The sequence below is a fragment of the Delphinus delphis genome, chromosome 1, assembly GCF_949987515.2.
Source record: "Delphinus delphis chromosome 1, mDelDel1.2, whole genome shotgun sequence".
NCBI classification, from domain to species: domain Eukaryota; kingdom Metazoa; phylum Chordata; class Mammalia; order Artiodactyla; family Delphinidae; genus Delphinus; species Delphinus delphis.
In genome coordinates, this window is record NC_082683.1 from 103,173,365 (window position 1) to 103,200,348 (window position 26,984).

General features: G+C 49.1%; 1 protein-coding gene across 2 annotated transcripts; it reads left to right on the top strand.

Moving 5' to 3' along the window:
• Positions 1-999: 999 nt before the first annotated feature.
• On the top strand, positions 1,000-22,369 carry TENT5C (terminal nucleotidyltransferase 5C). 2 transcript variants are annotated; one of them, XM_060027883.1, is made up of 2 exons: positions 1,000-1,112; positions 16,870-22,369. In XM_060027883.1, the coding sequence occupies exon 2, from the start codon at positions 16,896-16,898 to the stop codon at positions 18,069-18,071; it is 1,176 nt and encodes a 391-aa protein (XP_059883866.1). In that variant the 5' UTR covers positions 1,000-1,112; positions 16,870-16,895; the 3' UTR covers positions 18,072-22,369. The 2 variants fall into 2 exon arrangements, with proteins under 2 accessions (XP_059883866.1, XP_059883857.1); XM_060027874.1 differs by having other exon boundaries at positions 1,000-1,085.
• Positions 22,370-26,984: the final 4,615 nt, after the last annotated feature.

Here is a 26,984-nt window from a genome sequence, read left to right on the forward strand (position 1 = left end):
CTAAAAAGCTGTCCATTTTTAGTCCCACCGTACAGGTGAGGAAACAGAGACTTATGGAGGGTTGGTTAAGTTACTTGCCCAAGCCCTTACAGATAGTTAGGTGGTGAATGTAGATTCCAACCCAGGTTAATCTGAATTTAGAACCAGGACTCGAAACCATTTGCTACGGAGTGATTGGACGGTGTCCAAGCCCCGCCTGCATGTTGTATAACATACACAACTGAGCTCTGTGACATTCCGAGTCGGGCTGAAGCTGTCACGGTTGCCAGACTTGGCGATGGATTCCTCACGGCTCTTAGTCCCACTAACTGCACACAGGTGGTAACTACGCCGGAGAACCAACGGTGCCTGCCCTTTCCCCAATGACCTCCAGCCAATTTGTTTGGGGAATCAGGAAGGCTCGACCCGCTCAGAAACCAAAAGTTTTTTCCGACTTCAAAACACACGTCGGAGGTAGGCTTGGAGATTTCACTCCCCACTCCTGGAGAGAGAACTAAAGCGAAAATCCCCAGAGGAGCAAAAGAAAAACAGGCCTGCGCGGGAGCGGAATAGAGACGGGAAAAACTTGGGCGGGATGTGGAGGGTGGTGGAGAAGTTATGTGATAGGAATGGCAGAAAAGAGCGTAGTGAAAAGCAGAAAGGAAGGGAGTCCCAGCAGCTCCAAAGTTAAGGGGGTGTCGACGCAGCCCCTCTCTATTGCGCCTGCGTAGTGCTACTCCCTTTGGCACCCCGGCCCCTTCTAGCCGCCGAAGATTTACTCGTCTCTCGGCAACCATTCACCCGAGGAGCCAATCAGAGGGCACCTTTCGCCCTGCCCCCGCCGTCAGCGCCCAGGCGGAAGGATCCCTTGGGCGACGGCTCCGCCCCGCCCCGCCCCTCGCTCCCCCGGGAGGGCAGGCTAAGGGGCGGGGGTTGGGGCGGTCGTGGCGGGCGGGGGCGTGGTCAGGTCGTTTAAGAACGGAGGGGGCGGCGGCAGGACGGTTCACTCTGTGCCGCTGCCTGGGGGCTGTAGTGAGCGCGCCGCTCCTGCTGGGGGCTGCCCACGCCAAGGACCTGCATCTGTGGTCTCCTCCGCTGCCGCCCGGGTGAGTCCACGGCCCCCTCCTCTAAAGGTGCGAGGATGCGCAGTTCCGGAGAGCCGCGAGTTCTGCCCTCGGGGTGGGGTGGGGGGGTTGGGAAATCTGCCCCGGCCGAGCGGAGCTCCAGTCTTCTCCAAGCCTGGTGGGGGCACGGCGGCCAGAGGCGAGGTGCGGACAGGTGCCGGGCCCCTGTGCTCCCTTCCCCTCCAGCCCCCGCGACGTCACCCCCGCCCCCTAAACAGCCCGCCCCCGAGGGCCAGGCGAGACGCTCCGAGAGGGAGCTACAACTTTCCAGAGACTTCGGCCGGGGCTGGCAAACTTCAGCGAGTTCCTGCTCCGCGCATCGCGCAGGCTGCGCTTTGGCCAGGCGCGGGCCGGGCGGCCGAAGAGTGTGTGATGGGGCCCTTCAGCACCTTCCCCGGGTCCGACGGCGCCCGCCCCACCCCTGCCTTGCGTGCGGTCTCTCGGGCTCGCCCCGGCGCTCCCGCGGGCGCGCACACCTCGGCCGGTCGGCCGGGCGCAAATTCGACGGCGGCGGTTTCGGAAGGCGCAGTTGGAGACGCGGCGGTCGGGGGCTGCATCTGGCCGGGGAGGGGAGGGGTGGTCCCCAGGCTCGGAACCTGGGCCGGGGTTTTGAGGAGAGGGCGGAGATCCCTAATTTTTCCTGCACTCGCACTAGACTGGGGACACCGAGAGCCGCAAAGTGATCCAAGCGAGTGACTCGTGCGCTGCGCTCCTCTCGGAAACTTCTCAGGAATACTGCGTCGGTGACCTGGTTCCTCCCCTTTGAGGAGTGAAACTTGCTTAACCTGTAGTCTGAAAGCCACGGCCGTTAAGTGGAGTCGGCTAGCGGGGCCGCGGGCGGCTTAGAGGCACGGTGCCCGGGAGGTGTCGCAGTCCAGATCGCGGCGGTGGGAGGGAGTCGGAGGAGGGGGACGAACCTGACGAGTACAGGTTGGTAGCCTGTACACCTAAACGCAGAACGCCCGGAGAAAACAAAACGACGCTGCCTCGAAGGAAGGGAGGACTTCCGGGGAAATGCCTGGCGAGTTTCTCTGGAGAACGCGACTTGAGCAGGGCTCACTAGAACCGAATATTAGAGCTGGACCCCGCGGCAACGATCAGCTCGGTCCCCTTCCGCTCCCCCCCCCCCCGCTTTTTTTTTTTGTCCGGAGGAAGACTTCTGCGGGGCTGACTAAATCTTTGTCTTAAGTAGGGACCTGCTGCCTTTTAACGTTTGTTTATCTGTTATGGAGTTATAACGTGCAAACCGTGGACTCTTCAAGTGCACTTATTACAGTAAGCGTTTATAAAGACTTTGTAATCATTTGTATTGTGACAGTTGGTATTCAGGATATTTGGTAGGTGGGTTGGGAGCCTGAACCTCCCCAGGAAATAAAGTGAAGATTATTAAATCCTCCTGAAGTAGACTTCTGGCTTGGCCCAGCTGCCCTGCAGGGGGGATGTGAGTGGCCGTTGTTGGCTACACTAACCTTTCAACGTGAGTAACTTGGCAGGGAAGCAAGCCAGGCAGCCGTCAGGGTGGTAGGAGCGCTTACCAGGAACTGTGCCTTCTTAAACCCCCAGAGGTGTTACTGGGGGAGTGAGACCCTGCCATCCAAGGGGTTGGGGTGGGGACTAGAGAACGCTGACTTTTCTCTTCCCTTTCAGGGAAGCTCTGAGCTGGACCAGCAGGGGTTCTGCCCTTTGACATTCTTGTTTGGGAAGATGGAGAGCTTAGTATCTCTGGAGTCAAGCTTTTACTTGAGATAACTGAAACCTTGTGTCTTAAGGTATACCCACATCTTTAGAGTCCATTTATTCTCAATAAAGAGTTTTTAGAAAGCAGATTTTGGTATATTATATATAATTTTTCAGGTAGCTATGGGTAAATTTAACCTCAAAGTGAAAAAAAAACTTTTTTCTCTGCCGGAAGGCCTCTAAATTGTTACCCCAAACAAAGGTCCCTAATTTCATAAGTTAGTGTGTGTCCACAGAGCGAACAGCAGCACTTTTTATGTTGAATTTCTTCCACAATACCTGCCTTGTATCCAGAGATTAAGTTGGGGTAACTGAAGGAAAGGACTGGCGTTTGGCCTGTTTGTCAGAATGACCGTGATTTGGTTGAGCACCTATGGCTCTGCCTACTAATGTGCTCAGCTCTCCTGTGCGTACAAGTAGCCACCGAAATCACATCCTGAGTTGCAGCAGCTCCCCTGCGCCGCCTCTCAGTGCCGCACTGGGCCTGCGTCCCGCAGTGTTCAAGGCCAGGCCAGATTGTGCACGTCTTGCACTGCCCATCAGAACAGAGAAGTCCTCACACTTCTGAGAGTCCGAGGAACTGCCCAGCAGTAAAGATAACTTAGAGTGGACTGTAGCGTCCTTGTTCTCCCAGTGCCAGAAACTGGGCACATTCGATACAAAATTAGAAAATGCCATTATTTTTTCAACCGCTCAACTAAGTAGTACCGTGTCTTCATTTTCACCTTTGATATGTTGTGTGCATGGTGTCAGTCACTAAAGAATGACAAGCCAAGAGCAGTGAACGGACGTGGTAAACCCTTGTTGTGTTGCCGAGAAAACATCTTATGGATGCCCGGGCCTAGTTTCATGAGTTGAGTTAAACTAGTGATGTTGTGTTTGGGTTTCTCGGTCTCACACGGGGCTCTGGGGTGTATCTGTTGTTGTTATTGGGGGGTGGGGGTGGGGCGGGGTTTAAGGGGAAGCAGTGCAGAGTCTGAGGTGTTACTTGGGATAAAATATTACTCTGGTTAGATAAGGTCCATTGCTTTTATGTGTTGTCACTGAGGTAAACAAGGCGATATAGAAAAATGCTTTCTGCCATCTTGGTGTTTTGACTGTAACATGTTAAATAAATGGGCATAAGCAGTATTATGATGAAGCAGACACCTCTGTGTTTAAAGAAGTGTTCATGTGTTTAAAGCCACTCGGGTACAGCAGTCGTGCTGATCTCTTGTGATGCTTCTGGAACTTCTGGTTTCAAACGTTTTTATCCTTTCACTACATGCATTAATAAGGACGCTTATATTTGGAATTTAAATGGTTTAGAGGAAGCATCTTTGTGTAGCCCAACTGTGTAAGGAAGCCTTATGAATTGTTTAGAATTAATAGATTTTGTACAGCTGGGCCCTGTAGCCTGTTCTAGAACTGTTTGCAGAAACTCTTGGAACAATAGGGGAAAACTAATGTGAAGAAATAATTGCTGATGTTAAGCAACTCTCTGTGTAGGATGTTTTTTAGTCTCAGAGCCTTTGGGAGTCTTGGTCACCCAACTGTGTAAAGTGTTTATTTCTTGGATAACAGTGACTGAGTCCGTAAGTGGTTAAGTGCTTCCTAGGTAGTAGTTTGTGCCAGGTGCTTGATGGTATGTGAAAAGGCCTGTGGAAATGCTCTGGATGCAAGAGGAGCTGGGTCCACCTCAGAATGTCCTTGAGGCACTTGGGTTTTGCCGGTTTGTCGCAGCCGCTGGCCTGTGAGCCCCAGGAAGGCAGGGGTCTGTGCTCATTGCTGAATGCCCAGTGCAGGACCTGGCACTCAGAAGGTGTGCCTGTTAACTGGATCCAGTGCTCTGCTGGCATCCGACTGCCATTCCTCTCAGAGAGGGAAGCACACTTCAGGAGATGGCGTCCTGATGGGCCAAGGTGCTGGCACACGTTTTTGGATCGCAAGCTCCGGGCCCAGAATGCTGAGTGGCTTCGGGGCCTTTTTAAAAACGGAGGCCTCTGGTGTAGGTTTGGAGCGAGGAGCAGTGAGGACTAATTGGCCGACAGCTGAAACCCCTCAGGCTGAGCTCCAGACCCGCCCCCTTCGAGCCCTTCCCCCTGCCCATCCACCCCAGCAGAGCCTCGCAACGCGCACTCAGCCTCTCTCTCTCCACATTCACTTGGGTGCTCGTTCTGCTGAGTCTTTCTCTTTTTAACTTTTTGTTTCCCGCTGCCATCGCTGACCTGGTTTAGGGCTGCAGACAGCAGCTCCATGAGAGCTCTGGCCCAGCGCCTCTCCCTGTCTCTGGCCAGCTCTCTGTCCGGGCACCTCCGACAAACACCTTAAGAACTCACGGGAACTGCCCCTCCCTCTAGAAGATGCGCTCCTTTGAGGACCTGTACCTTTCTGACCTTCTGTTCTTTCCTGACCTCCCTTCCTAACTGACCTACCTTGCCTCATGGAATACACACTCAAATATTTGAGCAAGTTAGTGCTCCTTCTTCCTCACCAAACTTTATTTTAATCCAGCTTTGGACCCTCTCAGAGGCGTCTGATCTTACCCCATCTGGGGATCCCCTTATCCCACACCTCTTCTCATCAGTACTTCTTTGCAGTTCTACCTTGTGCCTTATTTTCTAGTTTTTTTTCAAACCTTATCTTAAATTGGATGAGCGCAAAAAGTTCCATATCTGTCTCTCGATTTGCTCCCCGTAAACACATTTTGAGAAGAAAATTATCCATGAATCTTGAACTGCTCCCACCCTGTCGTGTTGTCATAAGCTCCTCTCACCTTGCATAGCCCTTACTAGGATGGGAGAAGGGGTAATCCTCTACCTCGCCTGGCTGGCTACCCCTTATCCTCCAGACACACCCTGTTTATCCCTGACCTGCGACGGCTGAGGAGGTGGGCATCAGGACCACCGCAGCCGGCTGACTCTGTGTGGGCTTGGCCAGTCCTGGGAAGGTTGCTGACCCACATGCAGAGATGAACCGGGTGCGAACTGGGCACCTGCCGTGTGTCCAGGTGCCGGCCCTGGGGGTGTTGGGTGGGGCACTGGCGCTGCTGCTATCTCCCTTGCCCAGACCCTTTGTTGTCTTCATCCTTACCCCCTCCCTGCTTCTGAGGCTGCTTTAGTTGTGAGGACACCTGGGTTCTGGTCCTGGAAGCGCCACTGCCTCTTTCTTTAGGTTCTACCTCTTCAGTTTCTTCACTGTAAGAAGGACAGTAGAAATATGAGTCACAATTAAGTTTCTAGTAGTCACATTAAAAAGTAAAAATAAGCAGGTGAACATAATTCTGTTTAACCCGTCATGTCAAATACTATCTTTTCAATTTGTAATCAATATAAAAATATTAATGAGTTATTTTACTTTTTTCCCCCTCGTACGGAATCCTCAAAATCCAGTGTGTATTTTACGTTCACAGCACATCTCAATTTGGACTTGTCCCATTTCAGGCGCCCAACAGCTTGTGGATACATTATTGTATCTAGACCAGATCTAGACCATCTGCAAAAATGTTTCACTGTTAAATCCTGATTCTCCTCGTGTGGGAGGCAAGAGGTTTTGGAGGAACTGTGTGAGCTAGGACCTATAGGCTCTAAGCTCTGCAGGGGCAGAGATCTTGGTCTCTTGCTTCCCGATAGACCGTAAGCTCCTAGAACAGTGCTTGGAATGTTGTGGGTACTCAGATATCTGAAGGAACGAAAGGAAGCTCAGTCGTTGTGGCCCCCTTGCTGATAATCGTTCACTGTGTGAGTCATACCTGACACCGAAACACAGGATGTTTGAGTCCTAGTCCAGTGCTTGTTCTCTTGTTTGTCTATAGTTTCTTAGAGAATCATCATAAGGTAGTAATAGAATTTCGAAGAACTGAAGATAAAATCTTCTGAGATTGGCAGGGGACCAGGACTCTAACAATTTATCGACAATTAAAATTTGAAAATGGTAGAGAAAATAACTTTCATGTAAAAGGTGTCCACAAGATGCCTGATAACAGCAGCACGTGACTTGGTAGATGCTAATTTGACGACAGGCATCCCAGTGGGCCACATGCAGGGCTTGTACAGCTCACACAGGTGAAGACACCAAAGACGAGGGGGTCTGGCCTCCTCCTGTGCAGTTGGTGCGGAAATAGCTACCACTCCATGGCCTTGCTCCTTCACTTTAATCCTACCCCTCCACTCCTTCCCCCCCTCCCCTGCCCTCCTACCCCGATTTCTGTTCTTAGCAGTATTTTTGATGATGTCAGAAGGACCCCTGAGCCTGGTGATGTTCGCTTGGGCTGCCACCATGCTTAGTACCTGGAGGTCAGGTACCTGCTGTGCGAAAGTTAACTCTGCAGGGAAGGATCTATGCAAAACTACGACTGGGGTGGAACTGGATGTGTAATTAGCATCCTCCCTGAAATGGGGGCGGCTCATGCTCAGGTATCCGTAAAGGGGGGTATATGTCCAAAGCAGGAGAAATGCTACATTTGAGCAACTGAGAGTGCTTGTCTCTTTCCTGATAAGGCCCACGGGTTGCTGCTGGTGATGAGGTGGGGCTTTTAGCTGACTGAGGCCCTCATTTTGGACAACTAACAACAGTTCAAAGCTCTGAACTAGAAAGTTAGATGGTAAATTCGTTTGTGGACACAGCCCTTGATAAAAACCTGGGGGCTGTCAGCCCTTAAACCCTACGGGTTGTATGTAAACTTGTTCATCTTTACAGTAAAGTCTCCTAGGAATTGTCCTATTTTCCTCAGCCTAGTCAGTCTCTAAAACTGTAGGGCCAGCTCTGGGGGTCTCTTTAAATGAGTTCAGACTAGTAACATCTCTGCCTTAGAAACAGGCATTTGGTAGGAGGGAGGGAGGTACCCAGGAGCAGCAAGGATTATTTCCAGTTCAAGTTGAGTACGCAGCGCTTAATCATGCTGACACCTTGGAAAAATCAAGGCTTCTATGCCTCTCTCCCATCCAGAGATATCTGTGTTCTGACCTTGTTAATACTTATATTTGCAACGATTCAGGGTATTCCTTTAAGCACTTGAACTTCTGTGGTGTCCCTGTTACAACATCCGGGACAGTGTTTTTATTCTGTCTCACGTTGTTTTGCTGCCACAGCGTGAGTTCTCCCAGCGTTATCTCTCCAACCACACTTACTTAAGCGTCCTATTTTGAAAGACAGGAAAGAGCTTTCTGTTTGGAGTCGTCTCAGGGCGGGTGTCTGTGGACGGGGCCCAGGCACTGATAACCGTGAAGACTGTATGTTGGCATCAGTGGGGAGGGAGCGCTTGTGAGGGCCCTCCCGCTGGGAAAGCCTGGGCAGAGCGACGGGGCACTGGCCTTTCTTCCCGCTTCTGCTTCCATCTGGGACACTCTTTGCCTTTGGCTCAGGCAGCATCCCTGTTGCCGTGGGAATTGAACCAAATTTTTAGACTCTAGTACACATGAGCGCTGAATGGCTAGGAGGATGCTGCTAACCCTGAGAAAATAGGTTGAGGCCTCTGGCTGAACGTGCTGGAGCTGAGTGAGAAAAGACCACCTGCGGGGTTTGTTGTGTCCCTGACCGAGAGCAGTTTTCCCCGGGCGCAGCTTTGTGGCATGGGGCACTTATATCTTTGGACTGAGGTAGAGTGTGTTTGTGGGTGTTTGAGTGAGCAGCTGTAAGCATAACTTCTTGTAAAAAGTTAACAAAGGATAAATTTTCTTGTCCTTTTAATAAGCGAGGCATTATTTTATCTGGTTATTTTATCTGGTTCTGTTGCTTTGGGCTGTCTACTAATGGAAATTCTTATTCAGGTACCTGAACCACAGGTGTGGTCTCAGTGATCTGTGACTTCATAGTGTGTTTGGGGGCAGCGGGGAGCGTCTCCAGAATGTGGCCTCCTCCCAGGTGGTGGGCTGGGGGCCCTGCCGAGGGGCTGGCAGCTGGCAGACAAAAGGCTTCCTCAGGCTTCCCTCTGGTCCTAGATGACTTTGACCTTCACCTCCCTAGGAATTCAAGGAGTAAGGGAGGATTTCTCTGCAGAAGGCTGAATCCCTGTTGACCCTGGTTTTTCTCCTTTTTGCCCCCTTATCTGCTGCAGCATATATCAAGTCCGTGGTCATTCCTGGCTCTCTCTCGAGGGTGAAAGGATCTCAGGGGTCAGACTGCACACAGGTGGGAAAAGGGGCAGGTGTCCAGTCTTAGGTTCAACGTGCAGGCCTTCGTCAGTCTGTTCCAGGCTGTTTCTGTTTCAAGTCTGTTCCAGCTCTCCTTCCTGTGCCAGCCCTTGGGGTCCTGATCACTTCTTGCCAATCTACCTACCTTCTCTCTGCAGCTCCCGTTGGGTTATTTGTTCTTGGATCTGATAAAGTTACCGTCTTGTCGGCAGGGAGTGTCTTGTTCTGTTGCTTCATCCGCAGATTCACAATCCTGATCTTCCAGCCACCAGAGTGACTCCCAGCAGCTGTTCCTTTATTCTGTGAGCAGGGCATGTGCCTTCGTTGCAGGTCCAGACCAGGATCAGCCCATTCCTAAAAGCTCTCTCCTGTGCTATTATTTTTTCCTCTTAATACTTGCCCAGTAAGCTGACTATCCCAGCTCCTTCCACTCCTGGCTCCTCTCTCCCTTCAGGACTTGCTTTCTCTGAAATCACCACTGCCTCCCAACCTGGCTGGTATCCTGGAGCTTCCTCAGAAATGAGGATCCTAGGCCTTCATCTTTCAGCCATTGTTCCTTTACAACAAACATTCGCATGACTACACTTAATTATGTTCATTCTGGTGGCTCCCATCAGGCTGGACACACGCCCAAATCCGTGACGGTTTTGAGGGAGGGAGTTTCTGTACTGACAGTTGTTAGTTACTTTCATTCTAAATGCTTCTGCCTGCTTGCAGCACTTGCCGTCTGGCCTTACTCCACGCCGGGGGCCTTAACACTTGTAGCCAACTTCTTTCCCACCCTCTGATAACAAAGCTTCATACCTTTCTTCTCTGTCTCCTTCCTACAACTACCTGAACAACCAGCTTACCTTCAAAGCCCTGCCCTCACCCCAACACGGATACCAAAGCTGCCTGCCACCTAGGAAGCCTCCTAAGTCCCACTTCTGCCACTTCCCAGCAGTGCGTCCTTGGACAGTTCACAACGTGTGTATCCTCTTTGTTCTCCAGTTTCCCCACCTGTGAAAGTAGTGAAATAGTATCTCCCGTACAGGCTTGTTGTAGGAACCGGATGGGTTGATCCAGGTGAACTTACAGCACTGTTTCGCCGCCTGTTTGGGACACTGTCAAATAGTTTGGTGGCTCATAGGGCACCTGGCCAAACATCTGGTCACACTTGGCGTCCCCTGGCTGTGGCCGTCTCTACAGGAAGAGCCTGCACTCAAGCAGGCAGTGAAGGCTGGTTGACTGAAGCTTTGCTGTCTTCAGCGTGTACAGTGGGGATAAGGGCCGATGGGAAGGTAAGGCGTCGCAGTCGTAGAGTTGGCAGAAGGTAGCTCCTTTTTTTGGGATAAGACCAGTACAATTTCTGTTTTAGAAAAGATCGCTTTGGTAGCAGTGAGCTCTGGTCATCCCAGTGCACGTGTGGGTTTGTAGCTTAAGAGCTTATTGCCTTCTCCCCGCCTGCTGCCCACCAGTGGCAGAACTTGACCTTGGTGGAAGTTGTTTCCAGTTCCAAGAGTCAGAACATTAGGTCCAGAGCTGAGGATCTGGGGTCAATTTGCTGAATCTTTCCTGATCCTTGTCCTTTGTGTAAAAGGGACAGTTGTCGCTTCCTCAGAGTGCTTGTGGGGATGAATGGGAGTGGACGTGAAGCGGCTTGTACTGAGTACTCTTCTGCCTGCTTGCCCACACACCTCTACGCCTTCATTTTAGAGGAGAAAAAGAAATAGGCCCAGAGCTGTGGTTTCCATTCCGTCAGCTAGATGAAGGAGGAGGTGGGATGGGATGTTACGACGAGTGTTGCCATCTACTTTCACTTCTGCTTAGATTCTCTAAGCTTCTATAGGCAAGGAAGTAGTTTCTTTTTGCTTAAAGTGCCCTCAGTTGTACACGGAGGAGAAGATGATGTGTGGGAGATCGCAGCCACGGGCACATGGGTCCCCCCCTGGGCCAGGAGCCGGGGACGGCAGGGGTCTTTGTGCCCCACACACACCTCCCTTGGAGTCTGTCACCAGTCCACCGCGCATGGCTGGGTCTCTGACCCTGAGCTGGAAAGGGTCACTAGGAAGATCCAGGCCGTTGGGGTAACATCCGGTTAACAGCACATTGTCATCAAAGGAATGCTGTAACGTGTTTGAGTTTCTTTTGTGTTCTTAAGCCCACGGCAGGGTCAGGGGAAGTGGGTGCCGTTCAGTTGTCTGTGGGCTAGATGGGCTGCCATAGCTGAGAGCGCCTCTTTCACGCTGCGGCACTTCCATGAAACCTTCTGGAGCTTCCATGTCAGATGTCACAGGCCTAGGCTTAAATATATACCGTCTTTAACTTCACGGATATACATCTCCACACATGCCAAGGAGACTCTGGGCATTTCTACAGCTAAGGCCGGGCACAAACAAATCAGTGTTGATTTGACCCAAGCCCTCGTCCATAAGGCCTAGACGTATTACAAGTGCTCTTAGCGTTCATCTCCAACCTGTCCATCTGCCTGTCCTCTTGCCTACCCGGAGTCCCCTCGTGCTCTCGTAGCCTCTGTCACTCTTGTTTCTGGGATCTAGATAAGGCAGGGAGCAGCAGTAGAAATAACTTTTTTTTTTTTTCTCTTTTCAATGAGGGCTCAAACTGGTTTTCAGATCAGCCTGCCCCGAGTGTGCCAGGCAGTGGGAAACAAAGGAAAGTTAGTGTGCTCAGGGAGCTTGGTTTACTCTTTGGGCTTAGTTCGTCTTTTCCTCTCACCTTCTGCTGCCATCTCTACAAACTCGTTTTCCACTCATGTGTGTATTTTATCCTTCTGCTGCAGCCAGATGCTAAAAGAAAAGGGAATTCAGGGGAACCTGAGATAGTCATTCATCACAAGTCAAACTTTTTAGAAGATTAAGTAGCTTAAACGGAGCAGGCAGCTGGTCGTCCTCACTTGTAAAAAGGTGCCTGAATTTTCAAATCAGTGAGAAATCACGGTTCCCACCTTTCCCAGTTTCTAGTGCAAAATACAAGGCATCTGCTTCTCAGACAAGTAAAGGGAAATCAAACACTTTAGTCTGAATTTACCAGGCTGCAAGTTAATTTTTTTTCTAGTTACTATTTCGTTAATTCTGCTAATTAGAATTTGCCTTTAACCAGAGCCTTTCATGAATTGAGACTGTGTGTTTCAAGTGATTCTTTTATACGGGGATTATATCAATGTTGATCTCAAGTGGTTAATTAAAACTAAAACCGTTACACGACGCTCTGGTGTGTTATCTAAGCACTAAGGGCCTATGACTTGGATTTATTCTGGTAATACGTTTGTCTAAGTAACCTGTAAATGTACTTTTGATATTTGAAATTGTTTGGATGGGTGAGGGAAAACAAAGGATTCATTTCTAATAGGCACCGATAACTTACGTTGGGCTCTTCTAATAAGCTAAACAACAAATATAACTCAGCCTAAATTTGAGCCTTCAACAGCTTCGAGAGCTGCTCCAGATCTATGGCACAGTAAATTGGGAGAATTAAAAACTATACCATGGACTGGGCACATGTTCTGCACTGTGCTTTTATATAGACTACTTTTTTCTAAGAGCTAACTCCATTATTGATATATGTGTCAGAAGTCGTTGACATGGAAGATGCCAACTATAGGCATCTTAGGTTTCTGAAAAAGTGTTTACTGCATTTATTAAGGTTCTTGCAACTGTAGCCAGTAACCAACAGCACCATGAGGGTAGCTGTAATACGTCTGAAATGAGACATAGTAATTCTTGTAAAACTACAGAAAACATTTTTGGATACTAAACATAGAATGACACTAGATGAGATGACTTATCCATCGTTTTGAAAGTTTTGGGTTTTTTTTTTTTTTGGATAAACAACAGACATCATCTTTTAAACACCGCAGAAGTAGAAAATTGACTAAAAGCCATTCCAGATAAACACTGTCCCTCCTCCTCTGCCTGCCCCTCTAGAGATCGGTTTTTAGGCTTGGAGGGGAAGCTTCTAAGTGTATTCGGTTTTGGCAGGTGGACACAGGGATGGTGGGGAGGGCTAGGAGGAAAGGAATTGAAGGAATTAAACAAGGTAGCAGATTAGACGGCTCAAAGGGGAGAGATTTTGGAATATGGCTCATAAGATTTTAACTTTTTTCAACTAATACATATGTAGGTTCCAAATTCAAAAGAGATAAAATAAGTCTTCTTTGTACCCTGTACCCCAGCCTAGAAGTGGTATTTGGTGTAAGCTGAACTACTTGGATATCCTTCCGGAGATCTTTGATTGTGTAAGCATAGACTTGTGCTTTTACACACGCAGTTTCACACTTGCTTTTTCTTAATCAATCTTGATAAGCGTTTCATATTCATACAGATAGAGCAGCCACCATTCTTTTGGACAACTGCAGGCATTTGTATCCTGTTGTATATATGCATCGAGTCAGTTAACTTCCTTTACCGATGACTCTTTGTAGCTTTATAAGTAATTCCTCAGCGAATATCCTTGCGCATACTTGCATGTATACTCACAGGATAAAATCCAAAGTGGACTTCCTAGAAGTAGAATTGCTATGCCCAAGAGTGTGTCCACTTAAACTGAGGGTCCCATGTTGTTCTTCAGAGAGAACCCGCGGGCAGTGTACCAGAAGTGTCTGCTTCTCGGTCTTTGCCAATCTGATAGGGAAAAATGATACACTGGAGTCTAAATTTGCTCACCCCTTAAGGTGAGTTTGAATATGTTAAGTGTCTGAGCCACTGTTAATGTCCTTTGCCCCTTCTTTTATGTTGGGGTTCTAGTATTCCTGATGTGTAGGAGCTCCTTATTCATTAAGGAAATGACTGCTTTGTCTAATGTGACAAGTATTTTCCTGGTTTTGTCTTCTCACGTCTTTATGGTGTTTTCACCATGTAGATGTTTTAATTTTTATATAGGCAAATGTATCAATTTTTTGCGACTTCTGTGTGATTTAGAAAGGAATACCCATTCTATGTAAATTTACATAAATTTCATGTTTTTCTGGTATTGTTAGGGTTTCATCCTTTTACACTTAAGTCTTTGATTCATCCATCTAGATCTTAGATTGGCACAAGCTAAGGAGCCATCCTTGCTTATTTTTAAAATCTAGAAAACTATCCAGATGTCTCAAAAATTTCCCTTTACTATTTCGAATGCCTCCTTTTTATACACTAAATCCCCTTATGTACTAGATTTTCATTCTAGATTTTAAAAATTCGGTTTCATCTCTTTGTCTGCCTTTTCCTGCCCATATCATTGCTGTTATCGGTTATTGTAGCTTTATAATATCTCTTACCAGAGGCTAGTAGACATCATTCCAATGTTTAATAACTTCTCTGGCTATTCCTGCCCCTCTTCCCATTAGAACCTTACAAATTTTCAGTCTAAAATAGATTCTAACTTTGAATCTACTACAATGTCAGAGATTTTAAAATATGTGAACATTTTCATGCATAGGTACTACACCTCCCAGCCTCCACCCCCGCCCCAAGAATGAGTGATAGCTTTCCTCAGATTCTCTCTGGTCTTAGATGTTCCGCTTCTAATGTTAAGAGCTACTGTTCTAGAGGTGGGAGTAGTCCTGACTTTAGATGACTCTTTTTTTTTTTAAACAAGTCCTTAAAAAAAGGCACGAGTCAAAAGTGATTCCTACAACTATTCTCCTCTACAACATTATCGAGTTTCTTCCTAGAGATTTTCTTAAAATTAATTGTTCCTTCTTTTCCAAGTACTGATTGAATTGCAGCTCCTCTGTGGCTGCGACTTCTTATGCCCACATCAGAAACCCGAGCCTTGGAAGCACGCTAACAACTGATACACAGGGTAAAGCAAGTTGTATTTTTATAGGTAAATCAACACACCTGGCAGAAATCTATGTCACTAAATCATAGTTTAAGAGTGTTTCAAAACAAAGCTGGACCCATACCTTTCTGTAACCATTTGAACTTAATCGTGTAGTGCCCTACACACTTGGCACAAGTGGAACGTGTGCTACGCTCGTCATTAAAGGGGCCACAAAGAACCAAGCGCATATAGAGCACGTTAAAAAGAGATCTCTACTGTCCCAGATCTGACTTGAAACCAAAGGACGGCCTCAGTAAACATCAGGTATTTCATCACAAATTTTGCCTGGTATCCGTAACTTAGAAGTGCTTTGGTAGGATAATCTAGATAGCCTAGGGCTTTCTAACGCTGTCCAAACAGGTTTGAAGGAAAACGTTTACCTTCCCTTTGGCAAGTATTCTTCAGTAGCAAGCAGAAGAGTGCCCATCCCCCATTGGCCTTCCTGGAGCCTGCTTTAATCACGTGATCTACTTTCCCATGGCCGACTAAGCGAATTCAGTCTCTTAACCTACATACTAAAGGGAGCCTGTGATCTGGCCTGAGAAGAGGCGCATGATGGCCGGACTGGACAACTTGTCAAGTCTCGGCTGTCTTCTGCCCCTCAAACCCCAGCTGAGAGCTCTTGTTACCTTTCTGTCAGCTGTGTCCCCGCCCCATAAATGAGCTCCTCTGTGGCCTTCCCGTTCGCCCCAATCAACTGACACTTCTTCTACCTTCATATTACGTTTTCTTTCGCCGACACACTGCCTCATATTGAGACATTGTGTTCTCACCCTCCTCCTTGACGGCCAGCTCCCAGAAAGCTCGTCTTGGTGTGTCCAATGGTGCCCCCAACATGGATCGACAACCATCCCATTGATCTGAGCTCTATAGATAAGGCGAGGGTCCCTGGCGCCAGTGCAGGATTAAAAACCCAAGCTGGAACCCCAGGACCACGCACGCTGGACGTGCTTTCAAAGGCAGCTGCTTCCAAACAATGAAGCTGCAGGTCATTGGGATGGATTCTGTGTGTCTAGCGAGTCAGAAAAGTGAAGGGGGGGCCAAACTTTCTGTTTGCAGTGAAGTCTGAGGGCAGCGCCTCAGCCTTTTACATCCATCTAGCTAATATGTGACCCATGTGGATCCAAAGCACCTGGGCTTTCTAATGTATCCGTTTTTGTTATTACATATTAGCATTTCCAGGGGATCTGCCGTTTCATTTTCTGAACAATATAACTTAGTTGAAAATTACTTTGGTAACCTTGTGGTTCTAGCCGGTGATGTGCGAGAAACATGTTTTGCTCCTAGTACTGAGTGCTAACTTTGTTCTCCTTGGGTAGACTGCAGGGATTCTTTTTCAAAACACAGTTGAAAAATCACACTGCCCTGAGGAGGTTTTCCATATCCTGTGTGGGGCCTCCTTGCTGGGCAGAGCGGTTCCACTGCTTGGCTGACCTAACCCTTTGTTACTCAGGAATTTTGTCATTCAGACACCTCCTTGGTCCTCCCCTGGGTAACAGGATTGTTTGTTACGGGGCAGACAGCTCCCGTAAGTGAAGAGGATATCGGCGTATTTGATTCTAGCAGGACTAAGCCCAGGGTTGAGAAGAGAAGGAAGCTTCTCTTGTGGATCCTGTGTTCTGTGTGGGCATTGTCCCGAGGTATCAACCAGCTCAGGCTGTAGTTAGGGAGCCCAAAGCAGGAGAGGTGATTTCCATGGAAAACAAGGAAAATCAGCAAAACCTATAGACCCTTTACTGAATCATGTTGTGTTTAGGTTACTCGGTTTAGTAAGTTTGTCTGCTTCCCTTCACACACAGACTCCACCCCCGACCCTACCCTCATGCAGACAAAACGGGCAAAACAAACAAACCCCACAGAAAACAAAAGTCCGAAGTTGTCAGATTTGGTGTAGAGTAAGTTTATGTGTATATCGTCCTTACTCCATGCAGGCACTGTTCTTAACGTGCTTAAACTTGCTTAATCCTCAGCAGCAGCACCGGGCAGCAGGTGCTCTTGGCCACTTTGCGGTAAGGAAGATGTTCAGAGAGAAACCAGCATCGTCTCTGAGTCCCTGGAGCTGCTTTGCCACATAGAAGTGAATCCTCACTCTGTTTCTCTTCCCTCTCTTTCAGTTTCCCCGGCAAGGACATCCCCCAAGATGGCAGAGGAGAGCCCCAGTACCAGCGACTGCGTGTCCTTCAGCGTGCTCACCTGGGACCAGGTGAGCCGGCTGCATGAGGTCCTGACCGAGGTCGTACCCATCCACGGACGAGGCAACTTCCCCACCTTGGAGATCACGCTGAAGGACATCGTGCAGACAGTCCGCGGCCGGCTGGAGGAGGCGGGCATCAAAGTGCAGGACGTCCGGCTGAACGGCTCCGCGGCCGGCCACGTCTTGGTCAAAGACAACGGGTTGGGTTGCAAAGACCTGGACCTCATCTTCCACGTGGCTCTGCCCACGGAGGCCGAGTTTCAGCTGGTCAGGGATGTGGTTCTGTGCTCCCTCCTGAACTTCCTGCCGGAGGGCGTGAACAAGCTGCGGATCAGCCCAGTCACCCTGAAGGAGGCGTACGTCCAGAAGCTAGTGAAGGTGCGCACGGACACCGACCGCTGGAGTCTGATCTCCCTCTCCAACAAGAACGGGCGGAACGTGGAGCTGAAGTTCGTGGACTCCATCCGGCGTCAGTTCGAGTTCAGTGTGGACTCTTTCCAGATCATCCTGGACTCCCTGCTCTTCTTCTATGACTGCTCCAGCCACCCCGTCTCCGAGCACCTGCACCCCACTGTCATCGGGGAGAGCGTGTACGGGGACTTCGAGGAAGCCTTGGACCACCTGCAGAACAGACTCATCGCCACCAAGAACCCCGAGGAGATCCGGGGCGGGGGGCTGCTCAAGTACAGCAACCTCCTGGTGCGGGACTTCAGGCCCACCGACCAGGACGAGATCAAGACCCTGGAGCGCTACATGTGTTCCCGCTTCTTCATCGACTTCCCCGACATCCTCGAGCAGCAGAGGAAGCTGGAGACATACCTGCAGAACCACTTCGCTGAGGAGGAGAGGAGCAAGTACGACTACCTCATGACCCTGCGCAGGGTAGTGAACGAGAGCACCGTGTGCCTCATGGGCCACGAGCGCAGGCAGACCCTGAACCTCATCTCCCTGCTGGCCCTGCGCGTGCTGGCCGAGCAGAACATCATCCCCAATGCCACCACTGTCACCTGTTACTACCAGCCCGCGCCGTACGTCAGTGACGGCAACTTCAACAATTACTACGTGGCCCACCCTCCGGTCACCTACAGCCAGCCCTACCCCACCTGGCTGCCCTGTAACTAACCTTGAGACCCGAGGGTTTCCGCAGGGGGGAACCCCCGTAGGGCGAGGGCTCTCAGGTAGGGGAGACTCCTTCTAGATGTAGATGTTTGGCTTTTAAAGGGGAACTCAGCTCTGATAATGCTTTTTTTTTTTTTTTTTCTTTGTGTGCCCATTGGAATGGGTCTCCAGTATATCATGAGCCAACCCTAAAGGGACCTGTTATTCCAGGGCCACTTTGGAAAATGCTATAGGAACTATGACCCATCCACATCTTTCCAAGACAGACACTAACATGCCGTGTTCCAAACGTCGGCACGGGGCCGTCCGAGCTCCGTGCGGTCATTGAGCTTGGGAAACACGTGGGCAGTGTAGAAGTCTCCAGCTGCTGGGCTTCTCACTGGAGCCTAGGGTAGGGGGTGTCGGCCCTCACTTGGAATCCTCAGCACTTACGTGAAAGTTGTGCGGATGGTCTATTTTCTTGTGTCCATTTTAGTCCTGCAGAAAATGGTAAACATGAGGGTGCTCTTGTGGCTTAATTTTTGTTCAAGGGACTAAATTGCTTATGTTTATTCTGTGTCAGCAGAGCTGAGGATTTCTCTCCTCAATAAACCAAAGCCGATAGCTGGAGAATTACTATCTGGTTGGAAGTGGTTTATGCTTTAGATGCCGTGCTATCACGAGGAGTTGTGAGATATTGCTGAGAAAAAAAAAAAAGAAAAAAAAAAGACCTTTTCTTGAAATGTAACTTGAAAACAAAATAAACTGTGCAACATAACGTTCAGTAGAATTGTGGTGGGGGATTGTAAATAGGAAACGTGAATGTTCAATTTTTCTTTTCTTAAAAGTGAGGAATTCTTATTGAACGACACTTTTTTGTTTCCCTCATCAGCTCATCACTTTTGTTTTGCTCTTCCCAAGACTAAGGATTGTGCCGAGTCTAGGGTCATTGCCGTAACTGATGTGAGGGTCTTCCCATGTTTTAATCGGAAACCCATTTTGGTCACATTCCAAGTATGACCGGCTGTTTTTTCTGGAGTACTTTGGCTGATTTCTGTTTTCGTTTTTTCAGAAATAGTGGTTTCCTTCTCCAGGCTTTTTGGACCGTGAACCAATCCAGGGACTTCAGTAGATCCGAGTGACCTGTGGAATGGTCCGCGCCTGCGGGCAGAGTTCTCTGGTTTAGAATTGCTTTAGATTCGCACCTGCTGTCCCCGTGCTGCGTGTGAGGCGGGCACTCCTTCCATCAGCGGGGCCTCGTGTGTGTCCGAGCCCCCGAGGCATCCTCAAGAGGATTCCTGCCGGTGTATTTGGGAAGAATTGAGAGGACGAAGAAGAAGAATCTCCCTTACGCTGGTAGATTGACCAGACTTGTTTCTACTCTGCACTTTAGAAGGCAAACAGTGTTACTCTCTAGTCTGAAGCAAGCTTAGCACATGGGAGAATTCTAGGCTACTGTTGCGTTCCCAGTAGAGGAAGGGACTTTGTGTTTCGAAGCTTTTCGTGGGATCTCTTAGAAAGCGTCACTTTAGGGTGTCAAGGGCAAAGAAACTCCATGTTGCCAGCCAGCTTCGTTTCTTGAGTGATTTAATTAAATCCATGCTCCTGGGTTTTACTTTCTCTTGTGGCCATAAAAATGCCAAGCCCTGAGTGATTGCTTTCTCCTTGCTTGAAGCAATGAAGTTACCTTAATGCTTAGTAGGAAAGGGGTGGTGTACCTTTTTCTGAAGATTATATTTTCAGGTTTTTCTCTGGAATATGTTGTCCTCTTGAAAGCAGATCGGGCATGACTGAAACCCGAGGCTTAGTTGGTATCCATGTTGTGGACTAGTTGAATAGAAGCCACTTCTTAGCGTAACCAGCTTCTGTTTCCCTGTGAACCAGTAGTTAGATTTGAATTCACTGGCTTTGAGTCAAGGCTGGTTCTACCTTGAGGCGGGTCCTGGGGTGCTTCAGTGTTAAAAAGGGCAGTGAGGAGTGAGCCCCAACTTTAAAAACTCTGTGGTCATCCATGACCTTAAAAGGCTGCCATTGTTGTCAGATGGCAACATGTTTGCACAAAGATGACAGATCTGTTTAACCAAAGCTCTGAAATGTGACAAAGCCGCCAGCATAAGCACTTGCTCTCAGAAGTCAATGTTGCTTCTACCAGAAGGCTTGTGGATCAGGGTAACGAGGGTCCGGATGAAGATGGGATCAGAACTGCATCAAGTCATTAAATTTCCGGTTTGTCTTTGGCGTTCTGTCTGCTATCTGGTACTAGTCCTCCTTTAAGGATGAAGGGAGGCACAGAAGTTGCTAGAAATCCCCAGCCCCCCCAGTTATTTACCACCATTGCACGATGGCCATCTCGATAGACTCCCTGCACCTGAAGTTCTTAGTCAGCCCAGCTGTTTTGAAGTTTGAGGGTAGACCTGTGTTCCAGCACCATCAGGGTAAAAAGCTACCCTCGCCCAAAGCTGCACTTTTAAATCCCACCCTGGTCTAGTGTTGTCTCCATCTGCTCTGTGAGCCTCTTGCCTGCCTCAGAACAGGTAACCTTGAATTTCAGGTGCCTGGAAATTCTAGCTGGAACCTGCCTTTTGTGCTGCTCACACAAGCACCAGGTACTCTGAACTTGTACTGAGTCCAGTGGTTCCTCTTCTTTGTGTGTTGAGTAATATGAAACTTGGCAGTGGCAAAGGGCACTAAAGTTCAAGTGCAAGTTCTAATATAAATGGAAGCAGCCTCATTTGCTTCAGGACTCTTAGCAGTTTTCGGATGCTTCCTGCGGGCATGTTACCCCAGCCTGCTTCTTGGAATCAGGCTGAGCAGCTGTGAGATTAAAGCTGTACCTTTTCCCCCACGCGTTGGCAGAAGAGGACACGCTCAATTCCTGGCCTCGAGCTTCATCTCACCTTTAAATCTTACCTTGGCAGTGAGACACTATTCCTCACTCAATAACTTCAACTCTGAAACTAAACTACATCACCGACACCTTCAAATCAGGGTTCCTGCTGACTGCACGTGGGAGGTGGCATGGCTCACAGCTGGGAGGGCCTCGCAGGTGGGGAGAGGCGGGTAGGAAAGATGCTGGGTTCCTGGTGTGTGGCAACAGATGTGGTTTGGCATTCAAGAGTTTGTTTTTTTTTTCCCCCAGTTTGATATTCTTCCCCCCGCCCCCCGCCCCGGGGATCTGAGTCACAGAGAACTGTGTGTGAACGTGTGTTTTGTGGTGATGCAATAATAATGAAATTGCTAAAGCCCCGAATGTGCTTGTCCTTCAGCCTGTCTGCTAGCGCTAGCCCCTTACCTTCATGGTAGATTAGGATTTTAACCTAGTCCTGCTTTGTTAACTTTGGGAAATGGTACCACTCAAAAGCAACTTCCTAACTTTAGGAATACCTCCTTTCTAGTTCACTTTCTGGTACCAGTGCCTTGTTTTAGGAGGCAGCTAGACTCTGAGCTCAAATGTCCTCTTCCAGAGAATAAATGATAGTGATCTAGTCGTGAGCAGAGACCCTAATGCTCCTTGGGGCCATTGCTTCCCGGGTATCTGATGGGCTCCACACTAGGGAAGAACCCTTGGGGTAGATTCTGTGAGGTGGAAGAACATCCAGGTGCCAAGGTTAGACTCGATTTTTAACCTGGCAGAGACCAGAATGTCACAGCTGACTTTGGAACATACTCCAGTTCGGCCAGTTCCATTCAGAGGACCAAGGGAGGGGTGTGTAGCAGGGGATGTGTTTAAAGAGACCTGGCAAGTTTTCAGGATTATTTGTGGAGACTTCCAAAGTGAGGATCAGGAAAGAAAATGCTTTTCTTCTGAGTTCAAGTTCTAAATCTTGTTTACCTATCCCTTAAAGAATAGTTTAAGTGGAAGCAAAAGAAAATGCTTGGAGTTTTGCCTGGGCTAGTGAGGGGTGGTGCAAATTGTCATGTGTGTTTGCATAGGAAGGTGAGAAGACCATCCGCTAAAGAGGAAGTCGTTAAATAATATGGATCTGTGGGTGTTTTAAAACTCAAGCAATCTGGTCTTTTTTTTTTTTCATGAATTTAAAATAAACTCACTGCTTTAGGAAAATTAGGTTTTCATCCATTAATTTCCAACTTACTATAGATGAAAAGATACAAATTAGACTAAATTGGAAGCTTTTTTGTTATTGTATACTTGCGTAGCCTTTCAAATACTAATTTCCTAGGATATGTGAGGTTTCCTCTTTGGTGTAATGGCCACTGACCTTCTTATGGGATGCAGGTGAAATCACTTGTCAATGCAAAATGTGTTAGAACTTGATGAAATAAAGCTTTGAGTTTGAGAAATAAAGCTATATTTAAAAAGACCATGTCAGTTCTGCGCATTTCTTTATGTCTCTTCCACGGCGAACTTGTTTTAGGTTTCAGGAAACACGTTGCACAGCGGTCAGCGGTTATCAGCCTTGGATACTTGTCGGAAAGGTGGTGCTTTTCTCTGTGTGGTTACCTCGGGGGCTGCAATTCCCTTGATATTTGGATTTAAACTGAGCTTTGTTATCGACCACAGCATCTCGGCTAACGTTTGCATTAGGTGGTGTGGTCTTGATAATCCACCTTCTCTGGCACCTTGTTCGATTCAGTGCTAAAGGCTAGATTCTCTTGAGCTTGACCTTGGCCCCAGACCTATTTCAATAAGAGAACCAAAATAACCTCAACTATACTGTATGCAACTGCTATCATGGTGTCTCCACATTGGAAAAGAAGTGTAGAAGGGACCAAGTGATGCCTGAGTGGTTGTCTTGTCTTTAAATGTGTAAAATCCTTCATCCCCTTGTCTTCAATCTGCCTGTTGCTCCTCCTCCTTAGACCTTCTGGTCTGAGGATGAGAATGACCTGCAGTCCAGTATGCGGAGTCCTTCCAGATCACTATGGCGTGTTTATCTGATGACACTTTCTCTGAAGCCCTGAGTCCCAGCCTGCACCACCTCTGTTGCTTCCTCACCCCGCCCTTTATCCTGGCGCCGTCAACATCCGAATCAGTGGCCTCTATCAGCCTTACGTTGACTACCCCCGTTCTGGCCACCTACTCAACACCGGCTATACTTTGTGTGGACCTAGAGCTGCTCCTGAAGTTTGGAGCAGCTCCCTCCATGGCCACAAGAATTAGGATCCACCAGAGAGCAATTTTACAATCTTTTATGTTTCCCTACGAGCCAATGCCAGGATCCTTTTCCTCCTCGTTTGTACTGCATGTTCCTTCTGAAATGTTTGATTCTGCCTGTTTTAGTGTGGCCTTCACCTCTTGCCTGGGTTATTTCATGAGTCAGATCATGTGTCTCCCCTCCGCTTTTCTCGACTCATCCGAGGGCTCTTTCTAAAACAGACTTGCCTGTGCTCCTTCCAGACATTAAAAACTGCTTAAGGCTCTGCTGTGCAAGGGCAGATGTCAGACTTAAACCCATGAGGAGTCCTTTGCAGGCAGCTCCAGCCTTATACCTCCCCTGCTAAGCAGCCCTCCTTCCAGTCCCGGGGCGCACAGGTCCTTCTGTGCAGCGAGCCCCTAAAGTCAGCCGGGCTGTCGCATCTACCCTGCTTCCCAGGCCACCTTCCCCGCTTCTGTTTCGACTCCTGTACTTACTGTGTTGCATCAGCGCTTCACCTAGATCATGAACACCTGCTTGTTTCGTTTTCCCCAGCCTGCCTCCCACACAACTGTCAGAGATTGAACTTGTGCAAATGTTGAACTTGGTGTTTTTGCCCATAGAGAACTTGGACTGGGGCCACTAGCAACCAGGAGGCTGAATCCTGAATACTAACATGGATGTGTTATCATGCCTCATTCTCGTGCTGGGAAACATTTTAGTCCAGGCATCGTCCAGACCAATATTTACAGAGCAACTGATGTGGGCAGCGGTGGTGCTCAGTTCCCCAGAATGAGTAGTTACCTCCCGGACGCTGGAGCACTGTTGACCGCAAGCTCTTGACCTCCTGAACAAGGTCAGTACTTAACGGCTGCAAACTTCACACTCTGTTGTATCCTCCCGAACTCCCCACCCACCTATTACCACCCCCCTCCCCCAGACTTTCCCTTCCGGTGTTTTAGTAGAACTCCTGAATCAACCTCCGAGGGTTAATTCCTTGGCATTGGAATACTGCTCCCAGCGCCACCCAGGATTTCCAGGAGCACACTTTCAATTAGTGGGGCATTTTTTTCTCCTTCACTGTCTAAGTAGTGACTTGGGTGGGAGAGTCACATACATGTAATTTGGGATTAACATCTGCTGGAAGATGCTGAGAACATGAACAGGACTTGCGAGGGTGTATTAAACAACCTCTGGGAGGAACACAGGCCAGAGCTTCCGCGTGACACACCCTCTACTGCCTTACCTGGCGTGGAGCCGTATCCTCTCCAGAGACCTTCAGCTCCTTGTGCACCTTACGGCAGGTAGAGTTGAGAGGCAGGTCAAGGTGGGACCTAGTAAAAGGAGCTGGAAGACACTATGGTGGGTGTCTGGTACCCCACACCTCCCAAAAGCTGAGGGGGAATTGATGAGGTCAAGTGACTTTCCTGCCCCGAGTGACAGCCCCAGAGCTGGGCCCACAGTGCTGGCTTCTTGCCTCCCGGCCCCATGCTTTCTCCTGTGCACGGGGCTGTGTCCCTCTCCCGAGGGTGAACGCTCTCTAGTAGGATGTGCTGGGCTGGCAGATGAACCACATGTCTCTCGGCTGCTTGAGGGGCACCCCTCTCTTGAGCAGGTTTCTGTGAGTGCCGCCAAAAAGCCAGGGGAGCTGGGCCACGGCGGGAGGCGCGGCTTCACGCCTGGGAAGGTGATTCCTCACCTAGCTCAGAGCAAGCCCGCCGACCTGTTCCGGCCAAAGCTGCAGCACAGATCTGTTTCATCAGAGTCACCACTCGCGCTGCCTTTTACTGTAGGAAGTTTCTTACAAGTGGTCCTAGGGGAAGGCCTGAGAAGCGAGTGTCACCTGCCTTCTTTTAGATGCTTACCTGGGAAGGAGGGGTCTGAAGCTGTACTGTGTGTGTGCATGTGAGACAGAGAGAGAGAGAAAGCAATGGAGACCGGCAGCCTAACAGTGACTCTCCTAAACATTTCGCATCTGTTCAATACGAATGGCGTCTGAGCCTCTGCCCAAGGGGTCTGTTGGAAGCTAAAGCCGTGAGCAAATGGAATGACAGTTGCTCACATTTGACTAAGGCTTTAGAGTTTACCGTGTCCACGTTACATGCGTGTCAGCTTGTGGATCTCAGAGACCTGGGAGATGGGGAGCACAGTTCCCATGTTACAGACAAGGGACCGGAAGCTCCCAGCACCCCAAGGTTTTCATATCTTAGGAGGGGCAGAGCCTGTGCAAAACGGCCAACTCCAAGGCCCCAGTCTTCCCAGTCTTATGCCCCCAAAGGCACTCAGTAAACCGTAAATCACCAGACGGTATTAGTTGTTATGCCAGCCTCTCGGGGCCCAAGGGCCGAAGAGGTGTTGAGTTGCTTGGTAATAGATCTGCTTCCACTTGTGCAGGAAAGGAATTCCTCGGGCAGGCCAGCAGCTTTTCTCAGACAACCCTCCCTTTGTGAATCAGGTGGGGAACGGTGAGGGGTACCTCCTGCAGGCTCACTGACATGTTCCGGGAACATCACCAAACGCCATGTCCTGTGTTGTGTTAGCATTGACTCTCCTGACAGCTCGGAGATAGGACGATTCCGTTTACAGAGGAAACCAGAATGTCGTACAGCCGGCAGAGCCAGGACTAGGCTATGGGGCGTCTAACTTTGGGGCTCAAGCTTTCAGCCCTTCTACGATACGCTGTTTTGCCTTCAACCTGTCTTTTACAGGATATCACGTGGAGGAGGTACAGGAGAACAGGTATCCCGCCCTCCAACAAGAGCGTTTGGAGAGCGAAGGGCACACGTCCCAAGTCTGTGGTTAGTAAGTGGTATTAAATGGAGGCCAAAGAGACCGACTAAACTGATCAGCTCCAAACAAAAATTAAACCAACTGACTAAGCTGAAATAAGGTGCCTCTATGGCATGGGGGTTGGCATATAATTTAACATCAGAATTAAAATGGAAACAGCATCTTTTTTTTCCCTTAAACAAGAAAAAAGTTACATGATACAGGAGTATGTAAACTACCTGCGAGATGGAGCAGAGGGCACGGGAGTGCGGGAAGACGGTGCAGAAGTCAGGAAACCAGCTTGCCCACAGCCATGGTGTAACGAAACCCACAAGGGAGGGGACTCAGAAAACTAATAGCAAAACCCGAAGCAGTTCCCGGAGGCAAACACCTGTCAATTTTCATGTGCTAAATATAGTGGTAGTTGGGTCACCTTATCCCTAAATAAACACTAGCTAGACAAAGACTTTTTAGAAAAGAATCTTGCCGTTGGCTCAGGCGAGCTGGAGGCTGGGAGAAGCGACCTCCTGGCAGCCTCTTACTCCTCTGCCGCCCCCGCTACTTCAGATTCCCTCTGTGCTTCTGCCCTTCTCTTAGGTTGGCTGCATGTACCTGATTCTCCTTGTGCCTTTTGTCCCTTCCCCCAAGGTGAGGGATCGGTTTCCTTGGCCTTCCCATGATCAGCACGGGGTGGGAGAAACCCCCCGTCTCTCCAGCGCAGGCCCACGGGCAGCTCTCCAGCAGAGGCTTATTTTCCATCCCACTTCAGATACTACTGAAAGGAACATGGTTCTTCCCTTGCTTTTGCCGTTTGAAGTTTGACTGCTGCTGAATTGGGCGCAGCCCCTGTGTCAGGAAACGTCAAACCAGAAGCTTGCTGTGTGTGTTGTGCTTCCAGCCTCTTGCCCGAGCGCCGCCAGGCCCGTACCCAGCAGGGTACAAGGGACCTGAGGTGAGGGACAACCTAGAAAGGCAGAAGGGCCAGAGCTCCAAACCCAGCACACCTCCCCTCCTCCCTGCATGCTCTCATCAACTGCTCGCAGCCCAACTTTCCTCGAGATGATGTCAATGA